This window comes from Pseudochaenichthys georgianus, unplaced genomic scaffold (genome assembly GCF_902827115.2).
Source record: "Pseudochaenichthys georgianus unplaced genomic scaffold, fPseGeo1.2 scaffold_839_arrow_ctg1, whole genome shotgun sequence".
Classification (NCBI taxonomy): domain Eukaryota; kingdom Metazoa; phylum Chordata; class Actinopteri; order Perciformes; family Channichthyidae; genus Pseudochaenichthys; species Pseudochaenichthys georgianus.
The window spans coordinates 40,288-65,627 of record NW_027263384.1 but is presented as its reverse complement, the minus strand read 5'-3'; the positions used below and the strand labels follow the sequence as shown (position 1 = coordinate 65,627).

General features: G+C 42.7%; 1 protein-coding gene across 1 annotated transcript; it reads left to right on the top strand.

Moving 5' to 3' along the window:
- Positions 1-7,444: 7,444 nt before the first annotated feature.
- Positions 7,445-24,850, top strand: LOC117444570 (interphotoreceptor matrix proteoglycan 1-like). The gene is made up of 5 exons (XM_034080041.2): positions 7,445-7,534; positions 8,929-9,148; positions 15,980-16,142; positions 18,505-18,587; positions 24,174-24,850. The coding sequence occupies exons 2-4, from the start codon at positions 8,932-8,934 to the stop codon at positions 18,542-18,544; spliced, it is 420 nt and encodes a 139-aa protein (XP_033935932.1). The 5' UTR covers positions 7,445-7,534; positions 8,929-8,931; the 3' UTR covers positions 18,545-18,587; positions 24,174-24,850.
- Positions 24,851-25,340: the final 490 nt, after the last annotated feature.

The following is a 25,340-nucleotide window of genomic DNA, read 5'->3' as shown; positions in this document are numbered from 1 at the left end:
CTTAGCGGTGGTGACGTGAAGTCATGTGACCGTGCTGTAGTTCCTTTATAGCCCAACATTAGCCACCTTTAGCTTAGCGGTGGTGACGTGAAGTCATGTGACCGTGCTGTAGTTCCTTTATAGCCCAACATTAGCCACCTTTAGCTTAGCGGTGGTGACGTGAAGTCATGTGACCGTGCTGTAGTTCCTTTATAGCCCAACATTAGCCACCTTTAGCTTAGCGGTGGTGACGTGAAGTCATGTGACCGTGCTGTAGTTCCTTTATAGCCCAACATTAGCCACCTTTAGCTTAGCGGTGGTGACATGAAGTCATGTGACCGTGCTGTAGTTCCTTTATAGCCCAACATTAGCCACCTTTAGCTTAGCGGTGGTGACATGAAGTCATGTCACCGTGCTGTAGTTCCTTTATAGCCTAACATTAGCCACCTTTAGCTTAGCGGTGGTGACGTGAAGTCATGTGACCGTGCTGTAGTTCCTTTATAGCCCAACATTAGCCACCTTTAGCTTAGCGGTGGTGACGTGAAGTCATGTGACCGTGCTGTAGTTCCTTTATAGCCCAACATTAGCCACCTTTAGCTTAGCGGTGGTGACGTGAAGTCATGTGACCGTGCTGTAGTTCCTTTATAGCCCAACATTAGCCACCTTTAGCTTAGCGGTGGTGACGTGAAGTCATGTGACCGTGCCGTAGTTCCTTTATAGCTTCAGAAATCATAAAGTGGTGTTAATATGTGGAGACTATCCTGCTAAACAATATCATAAATGTTTGTTTGAGATTAAGTTCTGCATTAATCTAAAAGCCAATGGAGGAATCCCATTGGCTTTTTGTGGAATTGGCCACATTTTAAAAATGGCTTTCCCCATTACTCACGGAGGGCGTAAAGGAGGTCTGCACAATTTAAAGCTATATAAGTAGCTATAAGGAATAAATGATTCCTTGAAGCCATTTATTTTTAAGATTTACAGTTTACACACTTTATTTGTGCTCTGTTGATCATGTATTTGTCCTACACTGGATTATATTTGTCATGTTTGCACAATAGCTCATTCCCCATTAGTCACTGAGACACAGACACATGAGAAAACACCAACGTCACCCTTTAAGTGCCGTGCAAAAGTAAGGTGTATCTTTGTGATGAATGTCCTGCTGCTGTAAACTGGTGTTGTTCTGTATCCCCACGCTCCCCAGAGAGGTCATTACAGAACCAAGTCCCTATCCCCCCACACATCACTGCGAGTGAACCACAGAGAGACCACTGCCAGGGTAAAGTTTACACCACAGAGAAACTTAAAAGAAAACCTCCACGATGTGTTTTCCCGCGTGTCTGCAGGTATTGTGTTAACATTTACCCCACAGTTTTAAATAAAGGCTAACGCTGCATATGGATCGCAGATAGAAGGAAATATCTAATGATTTAACAAGATTCAAAGACTTTAGTGCTGAATGAAATGCTTACATCCCAGGCGTCTTCAGCAATGCACAGAAACAAATACTGCAAGAAGAAACTGTGCAAGAATATATGAAGGAATAATCCTCTCCTGCTGATGTTCAGGTGTATATCAGTATGTAGTGTCTCTACTTTAAAGAGTCCTCTCCTGCTGATGTTCAGGTGTATATCAGTATGTAGTGTCTCTACTTTAAAGAGTCCTCTCCTGCTGATGTTCAGGTGTATATCAGTATGTAGTGTCTCTACTTTAAAGAGTCCTCTCCTGCTGATGTTCAGGTGTATATCAGTATGTAGTGTTTCTACTTTAAAGAGTCCTCTCCTGCTGATGTTCAGGTGTATATCAGTATGTAGTGTCTCTACTTTAAAGAGTCCTCTCCTGCTGATGTTCAGGTGTATATCAGTATGTAGTGTCTCTACTTTAAAGAGTCCTCTCCTGCTGATGTTCAGGTGTATATCAGTATGGAGTGTCTCTACTTTAAAGAGTCCTCTCCTGCTGATGTGCAGGTGTATATCAGTATGTAGTGTCTCTACTTTAAAGAGTCCTCTCCTGCTGATGTTCAGGTGTATATCAGTATGTAGTGTCTCTACTTTAAAGAGTCCTCTCCTGCTGATGTTCAGGTGTATATCAGTATGTAGTGTCTCTACTTTAAAGAGTCCGCTCCTGCTAATGTTCAGGTGTATATCAGTATGTAGTGTCTCTACTTTAAAGAGTCCTCTCCTGCTGATGTTCAGGTGTATATCAGTATGTAGTGTCTCTACTTTAAAGAGTCCTCTCCTGCTGATGTTCAGGTGTATATCAGTATGTAGTGTCTCTACTTTAAAGAGTCCTCTCCTGCTGATGTTCAGGTGTATATCAGTATGTAGTGTCTCTACTTTAAAGAGTCCTCTCCTGCTGATGTTCAGGTGTATATCAGTATGTAGTGTCTCTACTTTAAAGAGTCCTCTCCTGCTGATGTTCAGGTGTATATCAGTATGTAGTGTCTCTACTTTAAAGAGTCCTCTCCTGCTGATGTTCAGGTGTATATCAGTATGTAGTGTCTCTACTTTAAAGAGTCCTCTCCTGCTGATGTTCAGGTGTATATCAGTGTGTAGTGTCTCTACTTTAAAGAGTCCTCTCCTGCTGATGTTCAGGTGTATATCAGTGTGTAGTGTCTCTACTTTAAAGAGTCCTCTCCTGCTGATGTTCAGGTGTATATCAGTATGTAGTGTCTCTACTTTAAAGAGTCCTCTCCTGCTGATGTTCAGGTGTATATCAGTATGTAGTGTATCTACTTTAAAGAGTCCTCTCCTGCTGATGTTCAGGTGTATATCAGTATGTAGTGTCTCTACTTTAAAGAGTCCTCTCCTGCTGATGTTCAGGTGTATATCAGTATGTAGTGCCTCTACTTTAAAGAGTCCCTCTCCTGCTGATGTTCAGGTGTATATCAGTATGTAGTGTCTCTACTTTAAAGAGTCCTCTCCTGCTGATGTTCAGGTGTATATCAGTATGTAGTGTCTCTACTTTAAAGAGTCCTCTCCTGCTGATGTTCAGGTGTATATCAGTATGTAGTGTCTCTACTTTAAAGAGTCCTCTCCTGCTGATGTTCAGGTGTATATCAGTAGGTAGTGTCTCTACTTTAAAGAGTTCTCTCCTGCTGATGTTCAGGTGTATATCAGTATGTAGTGTCTCTACTTTAAAGAGTCCTCTCCTGCTGATGTTCAGGTGTGTATCAGTATGTAGTGTCTCTACTTTAAAGAGTCCTCTCCTGCTGATGTTCAGGTGCGTATCAGTATGTAGTGTCTCTACTTTAAAGAGTCCTCTCCTGCTGATGTTCAGGTGTATATCAGTATGTAGTGTCTCTACTTTAAAGAGTCCTCTCCTGCTGATGTTCAGGTGTATATCAGTATGTAGTGTCTCTACTTTAAAGAGTCCTCTCCTGCTGATGTTCAGGTGTATATCAGTATGTAGTGTCTCTACTTTAAAGAGTCCTCTCCTGCTGATGTTCAGGTGTATATCAGTATGTAGTGTCTCTACTTTAAAGAGTCCTCTCCTGCTGATGTTCAGGTGTATATCAGTATGTAGTGTCTCTACTTTAAAGAGTCCTCTCCTGCTGATGTTCAGGTGTATATCAGTATGTAGTGTCTCTACTTTAAAGAGTCCTCTCCTGCTGATGTTCAGGTGTATATCAGTATGTAGTGTCTCTACTTTAAAGAGTCCTCTCCTGCTGATGTTCAGGTGTATATCAGTATGTAGTGTCTCTACTTTAAAGAGTCCTCTCCTGCTGATGTTCAGGTGTATATCAGTATGTAGTGTCTCTACTTTAAAGAGTCCTCTCCTGCTGATGTGCAGGTGTATATCAGTATGTAGTGTCTCTACTTTAAAGAGTCCTCTCCTGCTGATGTTCAGGTGTATATCAGTATGTAGTGTCTCTACTTTAAAGAGTCCTCTCCTGCTGATGTTCAGGTGTATATCAGTATGTAGTGTCTCTACTTTAAAGAGTCCTCTCCTGCTGATGTTCAGGTGTATATCAGTATGTAGTGTCTCTACTTTAAAGAGTCCTCTCCTGCTGATGTTCAGGTGTATATCAGTATGTAGTGTCTCTACTTTAAAGAGTCCTCTCCTGCTGATGTTCAGGTGTATATCAGTATGTAGTGTCTCTACTTTAAAGAGTCCTCTCCTGCTAGGCATATTAATGCAGAAATAAATTGCTTTAAATCCGTGAAATAAAACCTCTTCCTTTCTCCCTGCTGCTGTTTATCGCTGACAGCGGTGGAAACTGAGTTAAAACGCTGAAACACTCAGTAATTATCTCAAAGATATATATATAAATCTGCTCAGGACAATATATCGCCTCGTAGGAGAAAGAAGAGACTTTCTCCCAGTAGATTCGTTTTGCTGAACTGTTTGCTAACTGCATCAATAGAGGTAATTACGTCCGGCCTGCTGGGATTTAGAGAAAGCAGCAAATATGGAGACTTTAATTTGCTCGCTGTGCAGAAAGGTAGCTGGAGGTTTGGGGAGATTAACTGGATTTGAAAAGATGCTCATGTCTGATGAGATCTCTGAGGTGACCTTGAGGAGACGAGATGTGAAGAAATGTGGCGAAGGAAACTGTTGTTCATCTCTTAGTCAACAACATAATCACATCAGCGGCAGCCACTGATATATTCGTCATAGCAAGATGCCAGCTATAAAACCATTTCCTGTTGCTGCATCATTCAACAATGACCGTAAATATTTGTGATGTGCGGGGGAGCGGTACCCGTGCTTGATAAATTAGATTTTATTGAGATGTGTTCCCTTAATATGCAGCTGTCTGACGTCTGTTAGCGAACGAGATCATCCATCAACATCATTTGAAGCCACAGAATCTCACAGTAATATAAACTTTCCTCATCTGTTTGTACATCAGCAGGAGAGGACTCTTTAAAGTAGAGACACTACATACTGATATACACCTGAACATCAGCAGGAGAGGACTCTTTAAAGTAGAGACACTACATACTGATATACACCTGAACATCAGCAGGAGAGGACTCTTTAAAGTAGAGACACTACATACTGATATACACCTGAACATCAGCAGGAGAGGACTCTTTAAAGTAGAGACACTACATACTGATATACACCTAGACATCAGCAGGAGAGCACTCTTTAAAGTAGAGGCACTACATACTGATATACACCTGAACATCAGCAGGAGAGGACTCTTTAAAGTAGAGACACTACATACTGATATACACCTGAACATTAGCAGGAGAGGACTCTTTAAAGTAGAGACACTACATACTGATATACACCTGAACATCAGCAGGAGAGGACTCTTTAAAGTAGAGACACTACATACTGATATACACCTGAACAACAGCAGGAGAGGACTCTTTAAAGTAGAGACACTACATACTGATATACACCTGAACATCAGCAGGAGAGGACTCTTTAAAGTAGAGACACTACATACTGATATACACCTGAACATCAGCAGGAGAGGACTCTTTAAAGTAGAGACACTACATACTGATATACACCTGAACATCAGCAGGAGAGGACTCTTTAAAGTAGAGACACTACATACTGATATACACCTGAACATCAGCAGGAGAGGACTCTTTAAAGTAGAGACACTACATACTGATATACACCTGAACATCAGCAGGAGAGGACTCTTTATGCTACCATGCTACCACTGGCTCAGATAATGAAGAACAACAAAATAAGTTACCATAGCTATGCAGATGACACACAAATGTACGTAACAATTTCACCAGGAGACGATGCTCCAATTCAAACACTGAGTAAGTGCATTGAACAAATCAATGACTGGATGTGTCAGAACTTTCTCCAATTAAACAAAGATAAAACTGAGGTAATGGTCTTTGGAGCCAAGGCAGAACGTTTAAAAGTTAGCGCTGAGCTTCAGTGTGCAATGTTCAAAACAACAGATAGACAGAAATCTAGGTGTAGTCATGGACTCGGACCTGAGTTTCAACAGTCACATTAAAACAGTTACTAAATCAACCTACTATCACCTAAAGAACATATCTAGGATTAAAAGACTAATGTCACAGCAGGATCTGGAAAAACTTGTCCATGCTTTTATCTTCAGTAGACTCGACTACTGCAATGGTGTCTTCACAGGTCTCACTAAAAACTCTATTAGGAAGCTGCAGCTGATTCAGAACGCTGCTGCAGCTGATTCAGAACGCCGCTGCTCGAGTCCTCACTGACACTAAGAAAGTGGATCACATCACTCCTGCTCTGAAGTCTTCACACTGGCTTCCTGTGTGTCAAAGAATAGATTTATAAATACTGCTGCTGGTTTATAAAGCACTGAATGGTTTAGGCCCAAAATACATTACTGACCTCCTGCTAAACTATGAACCATCCAGATCTCTCAGGTCTTCAGGGACTGGTCAGCTTCCTGTCCCCAGAGACAGAACTCTCAGGTCTTCAGGGACTGGTCAGCTTCCTGTCCCCAGAGACAGATCTCTCAGGTCTTCAGGGACTGGTCAGCTTTCTGTCCCCAGAGTCAGAACTAAACATGGAGAAGCAGCGTTCAGTTATTATGCTCCAACCATCTGGAACAAACTCCCAGAAACCTGCAGGTCGGCTGCAGCTCTGACTACTTTTAAATCCAGGCTGAAGACTTTTCTTTTTGTCGCTGCTTTTAATTGAACTTTTCATATCTTAAACTGCACTGTAACTTTTATCCATGTACTTTTTCTAAACGTAATTAAACTCCATGACATTTATGAGAGGGACTGCTCGAAAGCAGAGATATTTGGAATACCTGGCATCGACTTTGTTATGGAAGCAAAGCAGGGGAGGGGGTGTGTACAGCCTCCTGAGGGTCCGATTGTGGATGTCATGCGAGCAAAATATGGTGAAGAAAGTGTGTCTAAATTAAATCATATTTTAGACTGCACTGTAACTTTTATCCATGTATTTTTCCTTAATGTTTATTTTATTAGCACTGTAACTTTTATCCATGTACTTTTTCTTGTAATGTTTAATTGAACTATTCATATTTTAGACTGCACTGTAACTTTTATCCATGTATTTTTCCTTAATGTTTATTTTATTAGCTTTTCTTTTTTAATGCTTAATGTCTTTCATTTCTTTTTTGTAAAGCACTTTGAATTACCCTGCGTCGAAAAGTGCTATATAAATAAACTGGCCTTGCCTTGCCTTGCCTTTAAAGTAGAGACACTACATACTGATATACACCTGAACATTAGCAGGAGAGGACTCTTTAAAGTAGAGACACTACATGCTGATATACACCTGAACATCAGCAGGAGAGGACTCTTTAAAGTAGAGACTTAGTTACTTTCCATTTCTGACCAGGCCTTCTTATACATTTACGGCATCATATATTTGTATGGATTGTTTTTATGGTTTTATTGCAGAGTAACAAAAGAACACATTTGAAGCTTGACGTTTTTACGACTTCCGGTTGAGATGAAGTGAAGATGAGTTCAGGGACTCTGTAATTTATAGTGCTCTCTTTTACTGCATCGAACATTTTATCAACCGTTTCATTGTCACTTTGCAGGAGAGGCAATATGTTCTTTACGAGTTGAGCTGTGTTCAAACTGAAGAGATAAAGGTAGGATTTATGATGAGACGATGTAATCCACCTAAAACTATATTTACAGGTTTTTTTATTCGTCGCCTTTTCCATAGTTTTCTCAGTGCTGGAGTTAGGCTTGTTCGTGGTATTTACAGATGATTGTGTATTTTTAGGTATTCATTTACAGCATATCAAATGTTTAAGTGCTGTTTCATAGCTACATTACAAGGGAAGCATGGTTTTCAATCTTCCCTTGTTTATTTCCTCAATCCAGGAGTTTTTAGGAAACGTTATAATCTCCTACTAATATCGTCCTTGCATGACTAAGCTCTTCAGCTTATGTGAAACAGATGGGGCGTTTTGACAAAGTTCAGTCAGATGTTGAACAGCTTCTTCCGTCCAAAGGATCTCAACACTGGAAAAAATGCTGCTCCATGTTACGGGAAAAAAGGAAAAGCAACATAAAAGCAGTTGTGATAAATCAAGATAAAAATGGTTTATTGAAACTCACATTAGAAAGGCCTACAGGCAGCCTTTAACTAAACCAAATGGCCAACATGGCGCAGGTTTAAACAAACAAAACAAATATAACGAGAGGATGGCTTTTAAAGTAAAAGTACACCAATTACCTCTGAACTGAAGTGGAGTAGAAGTACAAAGTAGCATCAAATGGAAATACTCAAGTAAAGTACAAGTACCTCTAAATTGTACTTGAAGGTTTTTGATATCTTTTATGCATCACCATGTGTCCCCGGTGTGTCCCCCCGGTGTGTCCCCCCGGTGTGTCCCCGTGTGTCCGGAGACTCTCAAAGTGTCAGAAACAAACCCCTCTCTCTTCTCCTCCGTACCCACATCTCTAAAAACGGGGAACAACGGAGCTGATCCAGATTTGCTGCGTCATGACGACATTACTGAAATGTGGGCGGGCTTTAGACCCACGGGCCAATCAGAAACGTTGCTGTCAGAAACAATGAGACGTGTTCTGGAAGTAATATGGTCTGTGTTTCCATTAGCATGCTAACACTCAGAGCTAACCTGTGCTGGAGAGTGTGTGAGGAAGCAGGAAGTCAAAAGGAAGTCACCTGGTGGTAAACCTGAGAGAGAGAAAGAGTTTGAGCTCCATCCTGTTTCAGAAATGATGCTTGATGTGGTTTGTAACATGATATGCAGTTTATTCACGGCAGCATTTAGCTGAGTATCTTGGTATATCTTTTTTTTTTTTTAAGCTACTGACCCAGAATCATCACTTTAGTAACAGCTGAAACAGAGGGATATGAGGCTAAAATGCTGTTTGGTATTTTGAGCAAAACACATCATAGACATGTTTTTTATTTATTTGTATATGTGACCCATAATGTAAGACCTTTAAGTACAGTACTTGAGTAAATGTACTTTACACCTCTGAGGATGTTCCTGTCTGCTTCCTCTAGCTGATGCCGTACCTGCAGGCCAACCTGACGGGCTTCAAGAAGCTGGAGATCCTGAACTTCAGGCGGGGCAGCGTGGTGGTGAACAGCAAGGTGAAGTTCTCCCGCTCCGTGCCATACAACATCACTGAGGCCGTGACATGCGTCCTGGAGGAGTTCTGCTCCGACGCCATGAAGCACCTGCACATCCAGATCGACACACACTCTCTGGACGTGGAGCCAGGTACGTGCACACACACTTATTACACTTCTGAGACCAAAACACCCCGTTTTAACACCCTTTTAATGATTTTTGACTTCACGTCACCACCGCTAAGCTAAAGGAGGCTAATGTTGGGCTATAAAGGAACTACAGCACGGTCACATGACTTCACGTCACCACCGCTAAGCTAAAGGAGGCTAATGTTAGGCTATAAAAGAACTACAGCACGGTCACATGACTTCACGTCACCACCGCTAAGCTAATGGTGGCTAATGTTGGGCTATAAAGGAACTACAGCACGGTCACATGACTTCACGTCACCACCGCTAAGCTAAAGGTGGCTAATGTTGGGCTATAAAGGAACTACAGCACGGTCACATGACTTCACGTCACCACCGCTAAGCTAAAGGAGGCTAATGTTGGGCTATAAAGGAACTACAGCACGGTCACATGACTTCACGTCGCCACCGCTAAGCTAAAGGTGGCTAATGTTAGGCTATAAAGGAACTACAGCACGGTCACATGACTTCACGTCACCACCGCTAAGCTAAAGGAGGCTAATGTTGGGCTATAAAGGAACTACAGCACGGTCACATGACTTCACGTCACCACCGCTAAGCTAAAGGTGGCTAATGTTGGGCTATAAAGGAACTACAGCACGGTCACATGACTTCACGTCACCACCGCTAAGCTAAAGGTGGCTAATGTTGGGCTATAAAGGAACTACAGCACGGTCACATGACTTCATGTCACCACCGCTAAGCTAAAGGCGGCTAATGTTGGGCTATAAAGGAACTACAGCACGGTCACATGACTTCACATCACCACCGCTAAGCTAAAGGAGGCTAATGTTGGGCTATAAAGGAACTACAGCACGGTCACATGACTTCACGTCGCCACCGTTAAGCTAAAGGTGGCTAATGTTAGGCTATAAAGGAACTACAGCACGGTCACATGACTTCACTTCACTTCATGACCATTTTCTACTAATTGCACATTTGCTAGGCTGCCAGTTTTCCTCTTATAGCATTCCGTTTGACTTTCAGCACAGCTCATGATACAGCTGCAATATACAGTGTAGAGCCTGATGAAACGTGTGTGTGATAAAACACAAGCTAGCATCTCATAAATGTCCCATTGTTACTGCGATGTCTCCGCATGCCTCTCACAGCGGTGTGTTGTAATATTCTCCTCAGAAATATGCAGACACATTCAGACAGACTCAGTAATTAGGAGTGTTAGTCAAATCCTCCAACACACAGGGGGACTGTGCAGGACATTATAGAGCAGCAATAACAGTAATACAGACGAGGAGCGAGCAGCAGAGAAACCAAGGAAAGATATCACGTTTCTGCAGGAGGTCATAAAATACTGCCAGTAATATATCTGTATGCAACACACTGTACATGCAGCGCGCTTCTAGCATGCGTAATATATTCATGGATACAGTTTGAAACCATTAACATCTCATCAGCTTGTGTTAACCACAGACCTTGCTTCAGGCTAGCAACCAAAAACATATCCAGTAAACCATTGACTTCCAGACTAGGTGTCATTTCAGGGTTTTAGGACTACAAAAATGTATGGAAATATGTTGAAAAATACAAAAGACGTCCATTTTATTTGTACCTTCTGGATTCCAGGGCATCCATTTGGCAACACACATTTTATCGCTTCAAATGTAAGCTTTTAAAGTTAAGACACATTGATATCTGTAATGTTTACACAGATATATAATTGTGAAATGTGTAGTTTGTCAGGACTGAGGTGTAGTTTGTCAGGACTGTAGTTTGTCAGGACTGAGGTGTAGTTTGTCAGGACTGTAGTTTGTCAGGACTGATGTGTAGTTTGTCAGGACTGAGAGGTAGTTTGTCAGGACTGAGGTGTAGTTTGTCAGGACTGTAGTTTGTCAGGACTGATGTGTAGTTTGTCAGGACTGAGAGGTAGTTTGTCAGGACTGAGGTGTAGTTTGTCAGGACTGAGATGTAGTTTGTCTGGACTGAGATGTAGTTTGTCAGGACTGAGATGTAGTTTGTCAGGACTGTAGTTTGTCAGGACTGAGGTGTAGTTTGTCAGGACTGATGTGTAGTTTGTCAGGACTGAGATGTAGTTTGTCAGGACTGTAGTTTGTCAGGACTGATGTGTAGTTTGTCAGGACTGAGGTGTAGTTTGTCAGGACTGTAGTTTGTCAGGACTGATGTGTAGTTTGTCAGGACTGAGGTGTAGTTTGTCAGGACTGTAGTTTGTCAGGACTGATGTGTAGTTTGTCAGGACTGAGAGGTAGTTTGTCAGGACTGAGGTGTAGTTTGTCAGGACTGAGATGTAGTTTGTCAGGACTGTAGTTTGTCAGGACTGATGTGTAGTTTGTCAGGACTGAGGTGTAGTTTGTCAGGACTGTAGTTTGTCAGGACTGATGTGTAGTTTGTCAGGACTGAGAGGTAGTTTGTCAGGACTGAGGTGTAGTTTGTCAGGGCTGAGGTGTAGTTTGTCAGGACTGAGATGTAGTTTGTCAGGACTGTAGTTTGTCAGGACTGAGGTGTAGTTTGTCAGGACTGAGAGGTAGTTTGTCAGGACTGAGGTGTAGTTTGTCAGGGCTGAGGTGTAGTTTGTCAGGACTGAGAGGTAGTTTGTCAGGACTGAGGTGTAGTTTGTCAGGGCTGAGGTGTAGTTTGTCAGGACTGTAGTTTGTCAGGACTGTAGTTTGTCAGGACTGATGTGTAGTTTGTCAGGACTGAGATGTAGTTTGTCTGGACTGAGATGTAGTTTGTCTGGACTGAGATGTAGTTTGTCAGGACTGATGTCTAGTTTGTCAGGACTGAGATGTAGTTTGTCAGGACTGAGATGTAGTTTGTCAGGACTGTAGTTTGTCAGGACTGAGGTGTAGTTTGTCAGGACTGAGATGTAGTTTGTCAGGGCTGAGGTGTAGTTTGTCAGGACTGTAGTTTGTCAGGACTGTAGTTTGTCAGGACTGAGATGTAGTTTGTCAGGGCTGAGGTGTAGTTTGTCAGGACTGTAGTTTGTCAGGACTGTAGTTTGTCAGGACTGAGAGGTAGTTTGTCAGGACTGTAGTTTGTCAGGACTGAGATGTAGTTTGTCTGGACTGAGATGTAGTTTGTCTGGACTGAGATGTAGTTTGTCAGGACTGTAGTTTGTCAGGACTGTAGTTTGTCAGGACTGAGATGTAGTTTGTCAGGGCTGAGGTGTAGTTTGTCAGGACTGTAGTTTGTCAGGACTGTAGTTTGTCAGGACTGAGAGGTAGTTTGTCAGGACTGTAGTTTGTCTGGACTGAGATGTAGTTTGTCTGGACTGAGATGTAGTTTGTCAGGACTGTAGTTTGTCAGGACTGAGGTGTAGTTTGTCAGGACTGAGATGTAGTTTGTCAGGACTGTAGTTTGTCAGGACTGAGGTGTAGTTTGTCAGGGCTGAGGTGTAGTTTGTCAGGACTGTAGTTTGTCAGGACTGTAGTTTGTCAGGACTGATGTGTAGTTTGTCAGGACTGAGGTGTAGTTTGTCAGGACTGTAGTTTGTCAGGACTGAGAGGTAGTTTGTCAGGACTGAGGTGTAGTTTGTCAGGACTGTAGTTTGTCAGGACTGAGAGGTAGTTTGTCAGGACTGTAGTTTGTCAGGACTGTAGTTTGTCAGGACTGATGTGTAGTTTGTCAGGACTGAGAGGTAGTTTGTCAGGACTGTAGTTTGTCAGGACTGATGTGTAGTTTGTCAGGACTGAGATGTAGTTTGTCAGGACTGAGATGTAGTTTGTCTGGACTGAGATGTAGTTTGTCAGGACTGAGATGTAGTTTGTCAGGACTGTAGTTTGTCAGGACTGAGATGTAGTTTGTCAGGACTGAGATGTAGTTTGTCTGGACTGAGATGTAGTTTGTCTGGACTGAGATGTAGTTTGTCAGGACTGTAGTTTGTCAGGACTGATGTGTAGTTTGTCAGGACTGAGATGTAGTTTGTCTGGACTGAGATGTAGTTTGTCAGGACTGAGATGTAGTTTGTCAGGACTGTAGTTTGTCAGGACTGAGATGTAGTTTGTCAGGACTGAGATGTAGTTTGTCTGGACTGAGATGTAGTTTGTCTGGACTGAGATGTAGTTTGTCAGGACTGTAGTTTGTCAGGACTGAGGTGTAGTTTGTCAGGACTGATGTGTAGTTTGTCAGGACTGAGATGTAGTTTGTCAGGGCTGAGGTGTAGTTTGTCAGGACTGTAGTTTGTCAGGACTGAGGTGTAGTTTGTCAGGACTGTAGTTTGTCAGGACTGAGGTGTAGTTTGTCAGGACTGTAGTTTGTCAGGACTGTAGTTTGTCAGGACTGATGTGTAGTTTGTCAGGACTGTAGTTTGTCAGGACTGTAGTTTGTCAGGACTGATGTGTAGTTTGTCAGGACTGTAGTTTGTCAGGACTGTAGTTTGTCAGGACTGTAGTTTGTCAGGACTGACGTGTAGTTTGTCAGGACTGAGATGTAGTTTGTCAGGACTGTAGTTTGTCAGGACTGTAGTTTGTCAGGACTGATGTGTAGTTTGTCAGGACTGTAGTTTGTCAGGACTGTAGTTTGTCAGGACTGACGTGTAGTTTGTCAGGACTGACGTGTAGTTTGTCAGGACTGATGTGTAGTTTGTCAGGACTGAGGTGTAGTTTGTCTGGACTCAGATGTAGTTTGTCAGGACTGAGGTGTAGTTTGTCAGGGCTGAGGTGTAGTTTGTCAGGACTGATGTGTAGTTTGTCAGGACTGAGGTGTAGTTTGTCAGGACTGATGTGTAGTTTGTCAGGACTGAGGTGTAGTTTGTCTGGACTCAGATGTAGTTTGTCAGGACTGAGGTGTAGTTTGTCAGGGCTGAGGTGTAGTTTGTCAGGACTGTAGTTTGTCAGGACTGTAGTTTGTCAGGACTGAGGTGTAGTTTGTCAGGACTGTAGTTTGTCAGGACTGAGGTGTAGTTTGTCAGGAATGAGATGTAGTTTGTCAGTACTGATGTGTAGTTTGTCAGGACTGTAGTTTGTCAGGACTGATGTGTAGTTTGTCAGGACTGAGGTGTAGTTTGTCAGGACTGAGATGTAGTTTGTCAGGACTGAGGTGTAGTTTGTCAGGACTGAGGTGTAGTTTGTCAGGCCCGACGTGAAGCGGTTACCAAGTGTGGCAATATGGAAGAAAAATACACACTCTAATTTAAATAGTTTTTATTAGTAAATAATGATGTTCAAAATAAAAGAGTCCCTCCGTTGCCTTCTGCACGAAACATAGTGCGAGGTGGTTGCTATGCAACAACACTAACAGCTAGCGAACATATTAGACAGAGAGCGTTGATCCATTATTTGGCTATTTATTTACATTCATGTGTTTGTTGCCGTTTATTGTGCAGCCCACTGAAAACCTGTCCGGCATCAGCAGCATGCTTACGAGGTCACTTGTTGAGGCTGAGGTTGTTCTGGCTGTCGCTCGGCGTGGAGAGAATATTGCTCCACTTTCTCCGGTCCCCGAGACTCGGCTTCCAGCAGCTCTGGAGAGAGCTTTCGCACCTGTGGCCACTAACGCTCATCATGTCTCTGCTTTGGTTCAAGACCCCATCAGAAAGCTTTTGAATGGTGGCACCTCTCCAGCTGGTCTGCCTGCTCTTCACGGAGCTCTGCATGTCGTCGTTTAGGGGCTCTCTGGAGATAGGCACTGCTCAATCCACTCCTCCACTAAGACCCCCCGGAGGTCCAAGTTAATCTTAAATGTTTCCATCTTAAGCTTTGTAAGTTTGTTCCGTAACGGAAGAAATGTAAATATATTTATAAAACTGACAAGTCAAATCAAGCAATCTGATTGGTCGATAGTGTTTTTGCGGACCTCTTTGATTACAGATTTGAAAACATTGTTGCTTGCTTTAAAAGTAGCACACTTCATGATGTCAGACCTTGGGAAGCATCTAGATATCCCTGCCCTGATGCCAAAGGAACTGCACACTGGATATGTTTAGCCGTTTGATGTCTATGTCTGGACCGCTGCGGAACAAGGAGGGTTTCTGCCCCGTTACTTCTCCGCCGCTTTCTTGTTCCAGTTTGAACTTTTCAGCCCAACCGTATACTGTTTTTATCAGGCGCGGAGGGATACTGACTCGTTGTGAAAAGTAATTTACAATTCTACCCGTGGTATACGCTCAGTATATCACGGCTAAGAACCAATCAGATTGCTTGATTTGACTTGTCCGTTTTATAACCTGCTTTATATTTTGTTACTGTAGTTTGCATTTCCACATGTATTGCTATTTTATTTCTGATTGGATCCAAACGAGTCCAATATTGGTTTAATTATTATTTAATATCCTGCTGTATATTTTGTTACTGTACATTTGTATTTCCACTATGAGTTAATTCTTTAAAAACAAGTCAAAATGTATTTAAAAAAAGTCAAAATTCTTTAACAAAAAGTCAAAATTCTTAAAAAAAGTGAAATTCTTAAAAAAGGCAAATTCTTTGAAAAAATTCAAAATTATTTGAAAAAAGTGAAATTCTTTAAAAAAAAAGTGAAATTCTTTAAAAAGTCAAGATTCTTTAAAAAAAGTGAAATTCTGAAAAATATTAAACTTAGACAAAAAAGTCAAATTCTTAAAAGAAAGTAAAAATTCTTTAAAAAAAGTCAAAATTCTTAAAAAGTCAACCATTTTCAGGAAACAGTGTGGTAGTGGGTTGATTACAGCAGTAGCATAATATTTAGCACAGGGTTATTTTATCAGATTCTTGTTACAGTAATGGATGGACTAGCTTTTATTTCTCTTTGAGATACTCTTTTAATTTCTCTAATGTTCAATATATTTTCTTTATGCTGCTGCAATGCAGGATCAATAAAGTACTTCTTCTCTCCTCTTCCTCAGCGGATCAGGCGGATCCCTGTAAGTTCCTGGCCTGTGAGGAGTTCTCTCGCTGCGTTCTGAGCGGCAGGATGAAAGAAGCTCGGTGTGTTTGTGAACCTGGTTTCCTGTCAGTGGACGGACTTCCCTGCCAGAGTGTTTGTGACCTGAATCCAGACTTCTGCAGGTAGGAGAGGACTCTTTAAAGTAGAGACACTACATACTGATATACACCTGAACATCAGTAGGAGAGGACTCTTTAAAGTAGAGACACTACATACTGATATACACCTGAACATCAGCAGGAGAGGACTCTTTAAAGTAGAGACACTACATACTGATATACACCTGAACATCAGCAGGAGAGGACTCTTTAAAGTAGAGACACTACATACTGATATACACCTGAACATCAGCAGCAGAGGACTCTTTAAAGTAGAGACACTACACACTGATATACACTTGAACATCAGCAGGAGAGGACTCTTTAAAGTAGAGACACTACACACTGATATACACCTGAACATCAGCAGCAGAGGACTCTTTAAAGTAGAGACACTACATACTGATATACACCTGAACATCAGCAGGAGAGGACTCTTTAAAGTAGAGACACTACATACTGATATACACCCGAACATCAGCAGGAGAGGACTCTTTAAAGTAGAGACACTACACACTGATATACACCTGAACATCAGCAGGAGAGGACTCTTTAAAGTAGAGACACTACACACTGATATACACCTGAACATCAGCAGGAGAGGACTCTTTAAAGTAGAGACACTACATACTGATATACACCTGAACATCAGGAGCAGAGGACTCTTTAAAGTAGAGACACTACATACTGATATACACCTGAACATCAGCAGGAGAGGACTCTTTAAAGTAGAGACACTACATACTGATATACACCTGAACATCAGCAGGAGAGGACTCTTTAAAGTAGAGACACTACATACTGATATACACCTGAACATCAGCAGGAGAGGACTCTTTAAAGTAGAGACACTACATACTGATATACACCTGAACATCAGAGGAGAGGACTCTTTAAAGTAGAGACACTACATACTGATATACACCTGAACATCAGAGGAGAGGACTCTTTAAAGTAGAGACACTACATACTGATATACACCTGAACATCAGCAGGAGAGGACTCTTTAAAGTAGAGACACTACATACTGATATACACCTGAACATCAGCAGGAGAGGACTCTTTAAAGTAGAGACACTACATACTGATATACACCTGAACATCAGCAGGAGGGGACTCTTTAAAGTAGAGACACTACATACTGATATACACCTGAACATCAACAGGAGGGGACTCTTTAAAGTAGAGACACTACATACTGGTATACACCTGAACATCAGCAGGAGAGGACTCTTTAAAGTAGAGACACTACATACTGATATATATCCTCTTCACTCTGGACCCTGTATATTTCACCCTTCAACATTCTCCTCCTCCCTGAAGCAGCTTTTCAGTCTGGTTTTTGGGGGAGATGGATTTACCACCTATGATTAACTCTGTTTGGTGTAATCCTGCAACAGTGAGCAGTAAACAGTAAACAGTGAGCCGCCCCCTGCGGTTTGATCTGATTCTGCCCGGCAACACGTGGAGGATAAAGACGAAAGCACAGCAACTCGGGGTCCAACGACATGCTCTCCTGATCCGAAATTAGCGCACTATACCCCTGAGCCACAGGCCCCTAAGATATGTGTTCGGCGTAATGACGTACAACGACCTCCACGACTTCTGTAGTCCTGTTCAGCCGCTTGGTAACAACCATCGTTTCTCAGACACGTCCACTCTGCTGATGGATTAATGTCCTCGAACAAAACGTGATCCGTCTCTTCGATGCGTCTCGACCTCAGACCTTAGTTCAGATAGTCTCCTAAACCCTACGGAGAGATCCCATTGGCTCTGAGAGAGGGAACAGGAAGTGGAGACATGCTGACTCACCTCCTGGTTCCTCTCTCTAATGCCGGCTCCATTAGAACATTTCAAAATGCTTCTCCCAGCGATGAAGATGAATTCATCAGGAAGCATGTCGTTCACTTCCTACTTTTTTTCCCTATTTTAACTCTGGAGTATTTCCTCATCTCCTCCTCGTGTGAGTGTCCTGCTGCTTTCTCTGCAGCTCTTCAGCACTTTGCCGTTAGAGCAGGTGTTCTGTATTTCTGAATCTCTCCTCACTCAAAGAGCTGCAGCTGCACTTCCTCTCTCACTCCTCACTTCCTCTCTCACTCCTCACTTCCTCTCTCACTCCTCACTTCCTCTCTCACTTCTCACTTCCTCTCTCACTCCTCACTTCCTCTCTCACTTCCTCTCTCACTCCTCACTTCCTCTCTCACTCCTCACTTCCTCTCTCACTTCTCACTTCCTCTCTCACTCCTCTCACTTCCTCTCTCACTCCTCACTTCCTCTCTCACTCCTCACTTCCTCTCTCACTTCCTCTCTCACTCCTCACTTCCTCTCTCACTCCTCACTTCCTCTCTCACTTCCTCTCTCACTCCTCACTTCCTCTCTCTTCCAGACACAGAGACAGCCCCGCCCTCTCAGGACTCTCCAGTTAAAGCGAAGCATCTGATTGGACGACACCTAAGAATAACACAACAGGTACGTTTGTTGAAGCGCCTCGTGCAATCAGAACATCGAGCTCACTCCGCTTCGATTTAAAAACCAGAGCTGAGAGCTGAGAGCGTGGTGCGACACGTTTCTCTACGAGATATGATATTACTTTTATAAGAATCACGATACTAGGAACCTTTTCTTATGACTTGACCCAAACCGCCCCCTACACACTAACCCCTACACACTAACCCCTACACACTAACCCCTACACACTAACCCCTACACCCTCCCCCTCAGTCTGCCCGTCCGCCACATTAAGGGCTGTTCCAAACCAACGAGTGTGGAGCGGTGCTGCCTGGAGACCGGTCTCTACCTCACATGTCACCTTGTTAGACGCTTTGATCCAAAGCCACTCAGCACTGAGGACGATCCCCACAGGAGCACGTTGGGGTTGGCGTCTCAGGGACACAACGACAAGCTGGCTGCAGTGGGGTTTGAACCTGTGACCCCCTAATCCCAACACCAACGCTCTATCCACTGCGCCACACGCCTCCTCTACCCGACCGGAGTCACGCTGTGTGGTCAGGGAGACTGCGATGATAACGACCTCATGTTTGAACTTAGTTAGGATCAAACTGTGTTTCGTAGAAAAAGGTAAATGTCTGCGTTTTATTATAAAGTTGTGTTTATTTACAAACCGTTGCAAAAACTGAGAAGCTGATAAACATCAGGTTAAAACTAAAAGAGCTTTGACACACAATGAAAGATGTTTGGAGTTTTATTTGAGTTATTCATTTAAACTTTTTGTCTCAGAGAAGCTGATTTGAAACCGCTGTTACAAACAGTTACGGCACTTCCTGTTTGTGCCGGAGAGAGGGGAGGAGGCACTTCCTGTTTGTGCCGGAGAGAGGGGAGGAGGCACTTCCTGTTTGTGCGGAGAGAGGGGAGGAGGCACTTCCTGTTTGTGCGGGAGAGAGGGGAGGAGGCACTTCCTGTTTGTGCGGAGAGAGGGGAGGGGGCACTTCCTGTTTGTGCCGGAGAGAGGGGAGGAGGCACTTCCTGTTTGTGCGGAGAGAGGGGAGGAGGCACTTCCTGTTTGTGCGGAGAGAGGGGAGGAGGCACTTCCTGTTTGTGCCGGAGAGAGGGGAGGAGGCACTTCCTGTTTGTGCGGAGAGAGGGGAGGAGGCACTTCCTGTTTGTGCGGAGAGAGGGGAGGAGGCACTTCCTGTTTGTGCCGGAGAGAGGGGAGGAGGCACTTCCTGTTTGTGCGGAGAGAGGGGAGGCCGCACTTCCTGTTTGTGCGGAGAGAGGGGGGGCCACACTTCCTGTTTGTGCGGAGAGAGGGGGGGGCGGCACTTCCTGTTTGTGCGGAGAGAGGGGAGGAGGCACTTCCTGTTTGTGCCGGAGAGAGGGGAGGAGGCACTTCCTGTTTGTGCGGAGAGAGGGGAGGCCGCACTTCCTGTTTGTGCGGAGAGAGGGGGGGCGGCACTTCCTGTTTGTGCCGGAGAGAGGGGAGGAGGCACTTCCTGTTTGTGCGGAGAGAGGGGAGGCCGCACTTCCTGTTTGTGCGGAGAGAGGGGGGGCGGCACTTCCTGTTTGTGCCGGAGAGAGGGGAGGAGGCACTTCCTGTTTGTGCGGAGAGAGGGGAGGCCGCACTTCCTGTTTGTGCGGAGAGAGGGGGGGCCACACTTCCTGTTTGTGCGGAGAGAGGGGGGGGCGGCACTTCCTGTTTGTGCGGAGAGAGGGGAGGAGACACTTCCTGTTTGTGCGGAGAGCGGGGGGGCCGTCCCAACGCGTGCTGCTGTGCTCCCTCCCAGGACAGGAGGAGCCTCGTGGAGCTGCGAGTGGCACTCCACGGAGTTAGTGGCCGTTTCTCAATCTCGAGGATGCTGGCTTGGTAGTCGCGTACTTCCAAGTCACTTCCTTCAGAAACGAAGCAAGCATGCTTCCAAGCCACGGCTTCGGAAAACGAAGAAGAATGGAACAGGCTAACAAGTGCGCCACTCTCTAACGGTTTCAACATAAACTGAACCGAAAATAAATCCCTCACGATGTCTATCTAATTATGAACTCGCTTTACTTTCAGGAACACATCTTTGGTGATAACACATTTAACAAAGTCACATATTTACCAACACGTGCTCTACGCCACTACACTTACATTTCAATGTGTGCTGCGTCGGTTCAGCCATTCTCCGCAAGGGTTTTTGAAATTAGTCCGTGCGCAAAGCATTGTGGGGATTTTAAGGACGCGAAGTCTACCCATGTGCAGCCTCGAAATTTCCCCCAAACCAAGGACGCGGCCTCGGTGGAATTCCAAGTGTGCTGGAGATTGGAACAGTCCTTCGGCGGCACTCGATGACGTAGCATCCTTGAAATATTGGCTTGGAAGCCGGTATCCTCGAGATTGAGAAATGGCCACTGTGTAGGGGGGGTGTAGGGCGTGGTTTGGGATTGGGCCTTTGAATGACTTGTTTATGTTTCTGAATGACTTTGAATCTGACTTTTTTAAGACTCAAAATACTATGAGCTTTTAAGGGTTATTTTTTTGTACTACATATGATGCTATGACTTTTTTTAATGACCTTTTCATACGACAATTCAACCCAGTCTCACGGCATTTCGTGTTGCACAGCACGATTTTAAAGCAATGTATTTCTACTGGTAACGTGTTTCGTGCCTGCAGGCTGCAGCACGTCTTTTTCTCCGGTCGGGTCGTGGGAGACCGGAAGCTGTGTGGTTCATAAAAACATGTTCTTACTCAATATCAAGCCACAGTTATTGCTTTTATTTTAAATCGTATAATTTCGGACTTTTGTTGCTGTGAGGAAAATAAATGGGGCTCAGAGCCTCAGGATACTGAAATCTGTATTTTTTAAATCTTTTTTTCCTTCTAATTTGTTATTCTTTTCAAAATAACACACTGTTATTTACTCACCAATAACACACAATTATCCTTGCTTTTATTTATTGGTTTAATTCCATAATCTCGGGCTTTTTCGGCATCCGTCAGGAACTGAATTTCAAAATAAAAATAACCGGAAACAGACGTAGGCATTTCGAGCGATTACCCAAGATCCTCAGCTATGGTTTTAAGCTCGCTGATTGGATGTGTTAGCCGCAATGCATGCTGGGATTTGATGTTTATATTATATGAAATCCGGAAAACATTTGAAAAGAATAAAATACTTAATTCCGAGTGCTCTTGCTTTTCTCTTTGAAAGTCATCACATAACGGCATTGTAATACTCGGTTCGGCTGCATTACATATTACAGATCTGCCGTAGTTCTTTATTTAGAGAGCCCTGATGAGAAGACCTTTGGAAAAACTGGAAGAAATGGCGACGAAACTGAATACTTGACGTGGATCATAAATATATCAACAATTAAACAACATCTTCAATTTCTCTTCACACAATACGTCTCCTTGCCGTATCAACACTAATTCAGCTGACTTTTACATTTGATCTAGTTCATAGATAGGTTATATTTACACCGTAACGGTGCACAGCTGATAGAGAAGGACTGTCGTTTTCAAAGATATTACTGATTTTCTTTGAATGTAAATACTGATTCTGAAATAGTATAGCAATATGCTGTAAAATTATGTGAAAGCATGAATAAAACTACACATCTTCAGATGTTGTACATACAAGTGTCTGTGTGTACCTTGTGTGCACCGCCTAGTGGTTAAAGCACGTTATTGAATTATTGTTTTTATGTGTTATATTTGATTAAAAAAATATTAAGAGTACATACTTTCATAGGGGGAAAGTATAAATATAGAATATAAAAAATCAAGAAGATACTGTAAGTGATCTCTACAATAAAACAGTTTAGTGCAGGATGTACACAGATATTAATAGGAGGAGGTGCAAAACAGAAAAGCGGATTAACCTTTATTTAAACATTAAATAACAGATTAAGGTCTTTGGGGGTATCTATCTACAGATAAATATTAAGCCTGACAAAGTACTTAACGTCTAATATATTGCTTTCCTGCAATGTTAACTATGTTGAAGCACTTATTTCAACTGATATTATACACATTAATTATACTCTTATGTAGATAGAATAAGAAATGTGCAGAATATGACAGTGTAATGGTGGAGGTACACACATGTTGATAGATGTCTTGTAATGCACTGTTGAGGAACCTGTGACCCAAGTTTTTCATTCATTGCATAACTACACCGTAGTTGTGTATGATATGTCAATAAACCTTTGAAATCTTGAAAGGGATGTGCAAAATAGCCATAATATACAGTCTTTAATTAGTAGAGAATAACGAGTAATGAATATACTTTATTACTCGTTTCCATTCATGTCAATTGCAGATAAATGTTTAGTCTTCTCAAGCACCAACTATCAAATATCTCATTGTACTCAGGTGTAACTAAAGTCTGATTTAAGGGTTGTTTATATTTCACATCATTAATCAGAATCTGCAAAGTAACTCAAATAAATGCAGTGGAGTAAACATACCAGGTTAACCTCTGAATTGTAGTGGAGTAGAATTACAAAGTAGCAATGAGCTGTCATGTGGGTATATATTAATGCTATATATTAATGCTGCGCATTATGGACACAAGCGATGTTCACCCATTTATTAATTATATGTTTTACATTTGATAACACCAATGTGTTTAATACTGGCAACTTCTAATTGTGGGAAAAACGAAAACGTTCAGTCGAGACGTCCCATAGAACATTTTGCGAAACACAATAGTGTAGTGTGTAGTTCTGGGGGGCGTTCGATTCCAGTTTTGGAGTCTGGCGTGGTTTCGTTCCATTTCACACAGCTGTTTGACGCTGTAACCTTGGCGCACTGCCACTCCAACATCCAATCCCAGACCTTGAAGATTAATCACGGGGACTGTAGTCCTATACGATAGCTGGGGATTATGGGTAGTGTAGTGTCTTCAGCCGTCCTAAACTCAGAAATGTTGACAATCTCGAAATGTCCCTTATAGGCCTACGTCTGTTTCTGTTATTTTTATTTTGAAATTCAGTTCCTGACGGACGCCAAAAAAGACCGAGATTATGGAATTAAACCAATAAATAAAAGCAAGGATAATTGTGTGTTATTGGTGAGTAAATAACAGTGTGTTATTTTGAAAAGAATAACAAATTAGAAGGAAAGAAAGATTAAAAAATACAGATGTCAGTATCCTGAGGCTCTGAGCCATTTATTTTCCTCACAGCTACAAAAGTCCGAAATTATACGATTTAAAATAAAAGCAATAGCTGTGGCTTGATATTGAGTAAGAACATGTTTTTATGAACCACACAGCTTTGACTTTATTAATTTTATTTATTAATTTTACATGACATTTAAATTGCTTTTATAAGACTTACGATACGATGAGCTTTTAAGGTTTTATTTAACTATATATGATGCTATTACTTTATTTAAATAATTTTGTATGACTTTTATATGAATTTTAATGAATATGTTTATGACTTTCTTCCATTAACTGGGTTTTTCCCCTCTGTCAGACGGAGGGCATTCATCCTGTAAAGTCCACGGAGACAGATGTAACATGTGCTATTGGCTATATGAATACACTTGTTGATTGACTCTGTAATTGGTGGACTGCGTCTATAATACCGTATATTTCGTCCCCGCAGACTCGATGAAACGGGACTCAGCAGGTCCTCGTCTCTTCTTCAGTTAAACATCAGACACTCTTCAGAGCTGAACAGCTTTCAGGACAAACTGTACCAACTCTCCAGAGCTCTTTCACACCAGAGGACGATCTCCAGACATTTTGGACACTTTTTAAAGTCGGACAGCCTTCGTCTCGGCGGGATATCGATCCACGACGGACTGTTTTTGTCTGATTCTCTCTTTGTGTTTGTGTAGTGAGTAGCGTGTTAAACACTCGGGATGTTTAGGTTTGCTAACACGCCAAAGTCCAGGAGGCCCAAACAGCCGCCCTGTGGAACCCCTAAACGTCTGGACGGGAGACGAAGAGCACATATCGGTCATGAAAATCCACAGACTAGATTATTGGATCCCTTTAGCGTGTAACCCTTAAAACATATTGTAATATAATGTTAATATAATTATTAATGCCACTTTCTGTCTGTATGTGTTTTCGTTTGGAGATCAACCAAACAGTGTGTTCCCTTCTCAGATTGATTCCTTTAAAGGGCTTATTGAGTTGATAGTATCCAAGGGTTTGTTTGATTGCAAGCTTACGGAAAAACCATAGGTCCGATTTTCACGAATCCTGTTGGAAGTGTGTAGAAGTGACTGCGTTTTACACAAATGATGCATTTCATTAAACGACTCTGCAGCCGTACCACCTGCTGTGTGTGGCTGTGCTTTGGTGCTGAATGCCAACCTTCTCCTTTAAAGAGTCCCTTCTCTTGCAACTGGTTTAAACCGGCTGGTGTTTCTCCTGATCCTCTCGTACAGCTCGTGGAAATGGACCCAACATGTTTATTGCTGCTTTTCTGGGCGGGGCCAAACTGTAATGTGTTTTTTTCTTATTTATTTAATTGTCATTCAACTGTGGTGATATCACGACAGCTAAAAGATACAAACTGTGTTGAAACCTTCCTCTCCCTCGGAGGCGTTTTCAGCAGGACGTGAGCAGCACAACAAGGAAGAAGAAGCGGAGATTTGGTGAAACATGGAATGCTTTTATTCTGTTAGAGATCAACGTTAGAAAAGTGACAGAGGACAAAGGCAGTGCTTCCCCAGGAATGATTGGTGTGTGGAGCAGGTTTTCAGGGCGGAAAAGGTCAGGAAGTCGCCCGTTTACACGCGGCATTAACGTGCTTCGAAGC

Excerpts from the sequence above, each read along its gene's own strand:
- LOC117444570 (XM_034080041.2), top strand. The coding sequence starts at position 8,932 with ATGCCGTACCTGCAGGCCAACCTGACGGGCTTCAAGAAGCTGGAGATC. Across the intron at positions 9,149-15,979 it reads CTCTCTGGACGTGGAGCCAG|CGGATCAGGCGGATCCCTGT; the intron begins GTACGTGCACAC and ends CCTCTTCCTCAG. Across the intron at positions 16,143-18,504 it reads CTGAATCCAGACTTCTGCAG|ACACAGAGACAGCCCCGCCC; the intron begins GTAGGAGAGGAC and ends TCTCTCTTCCAG.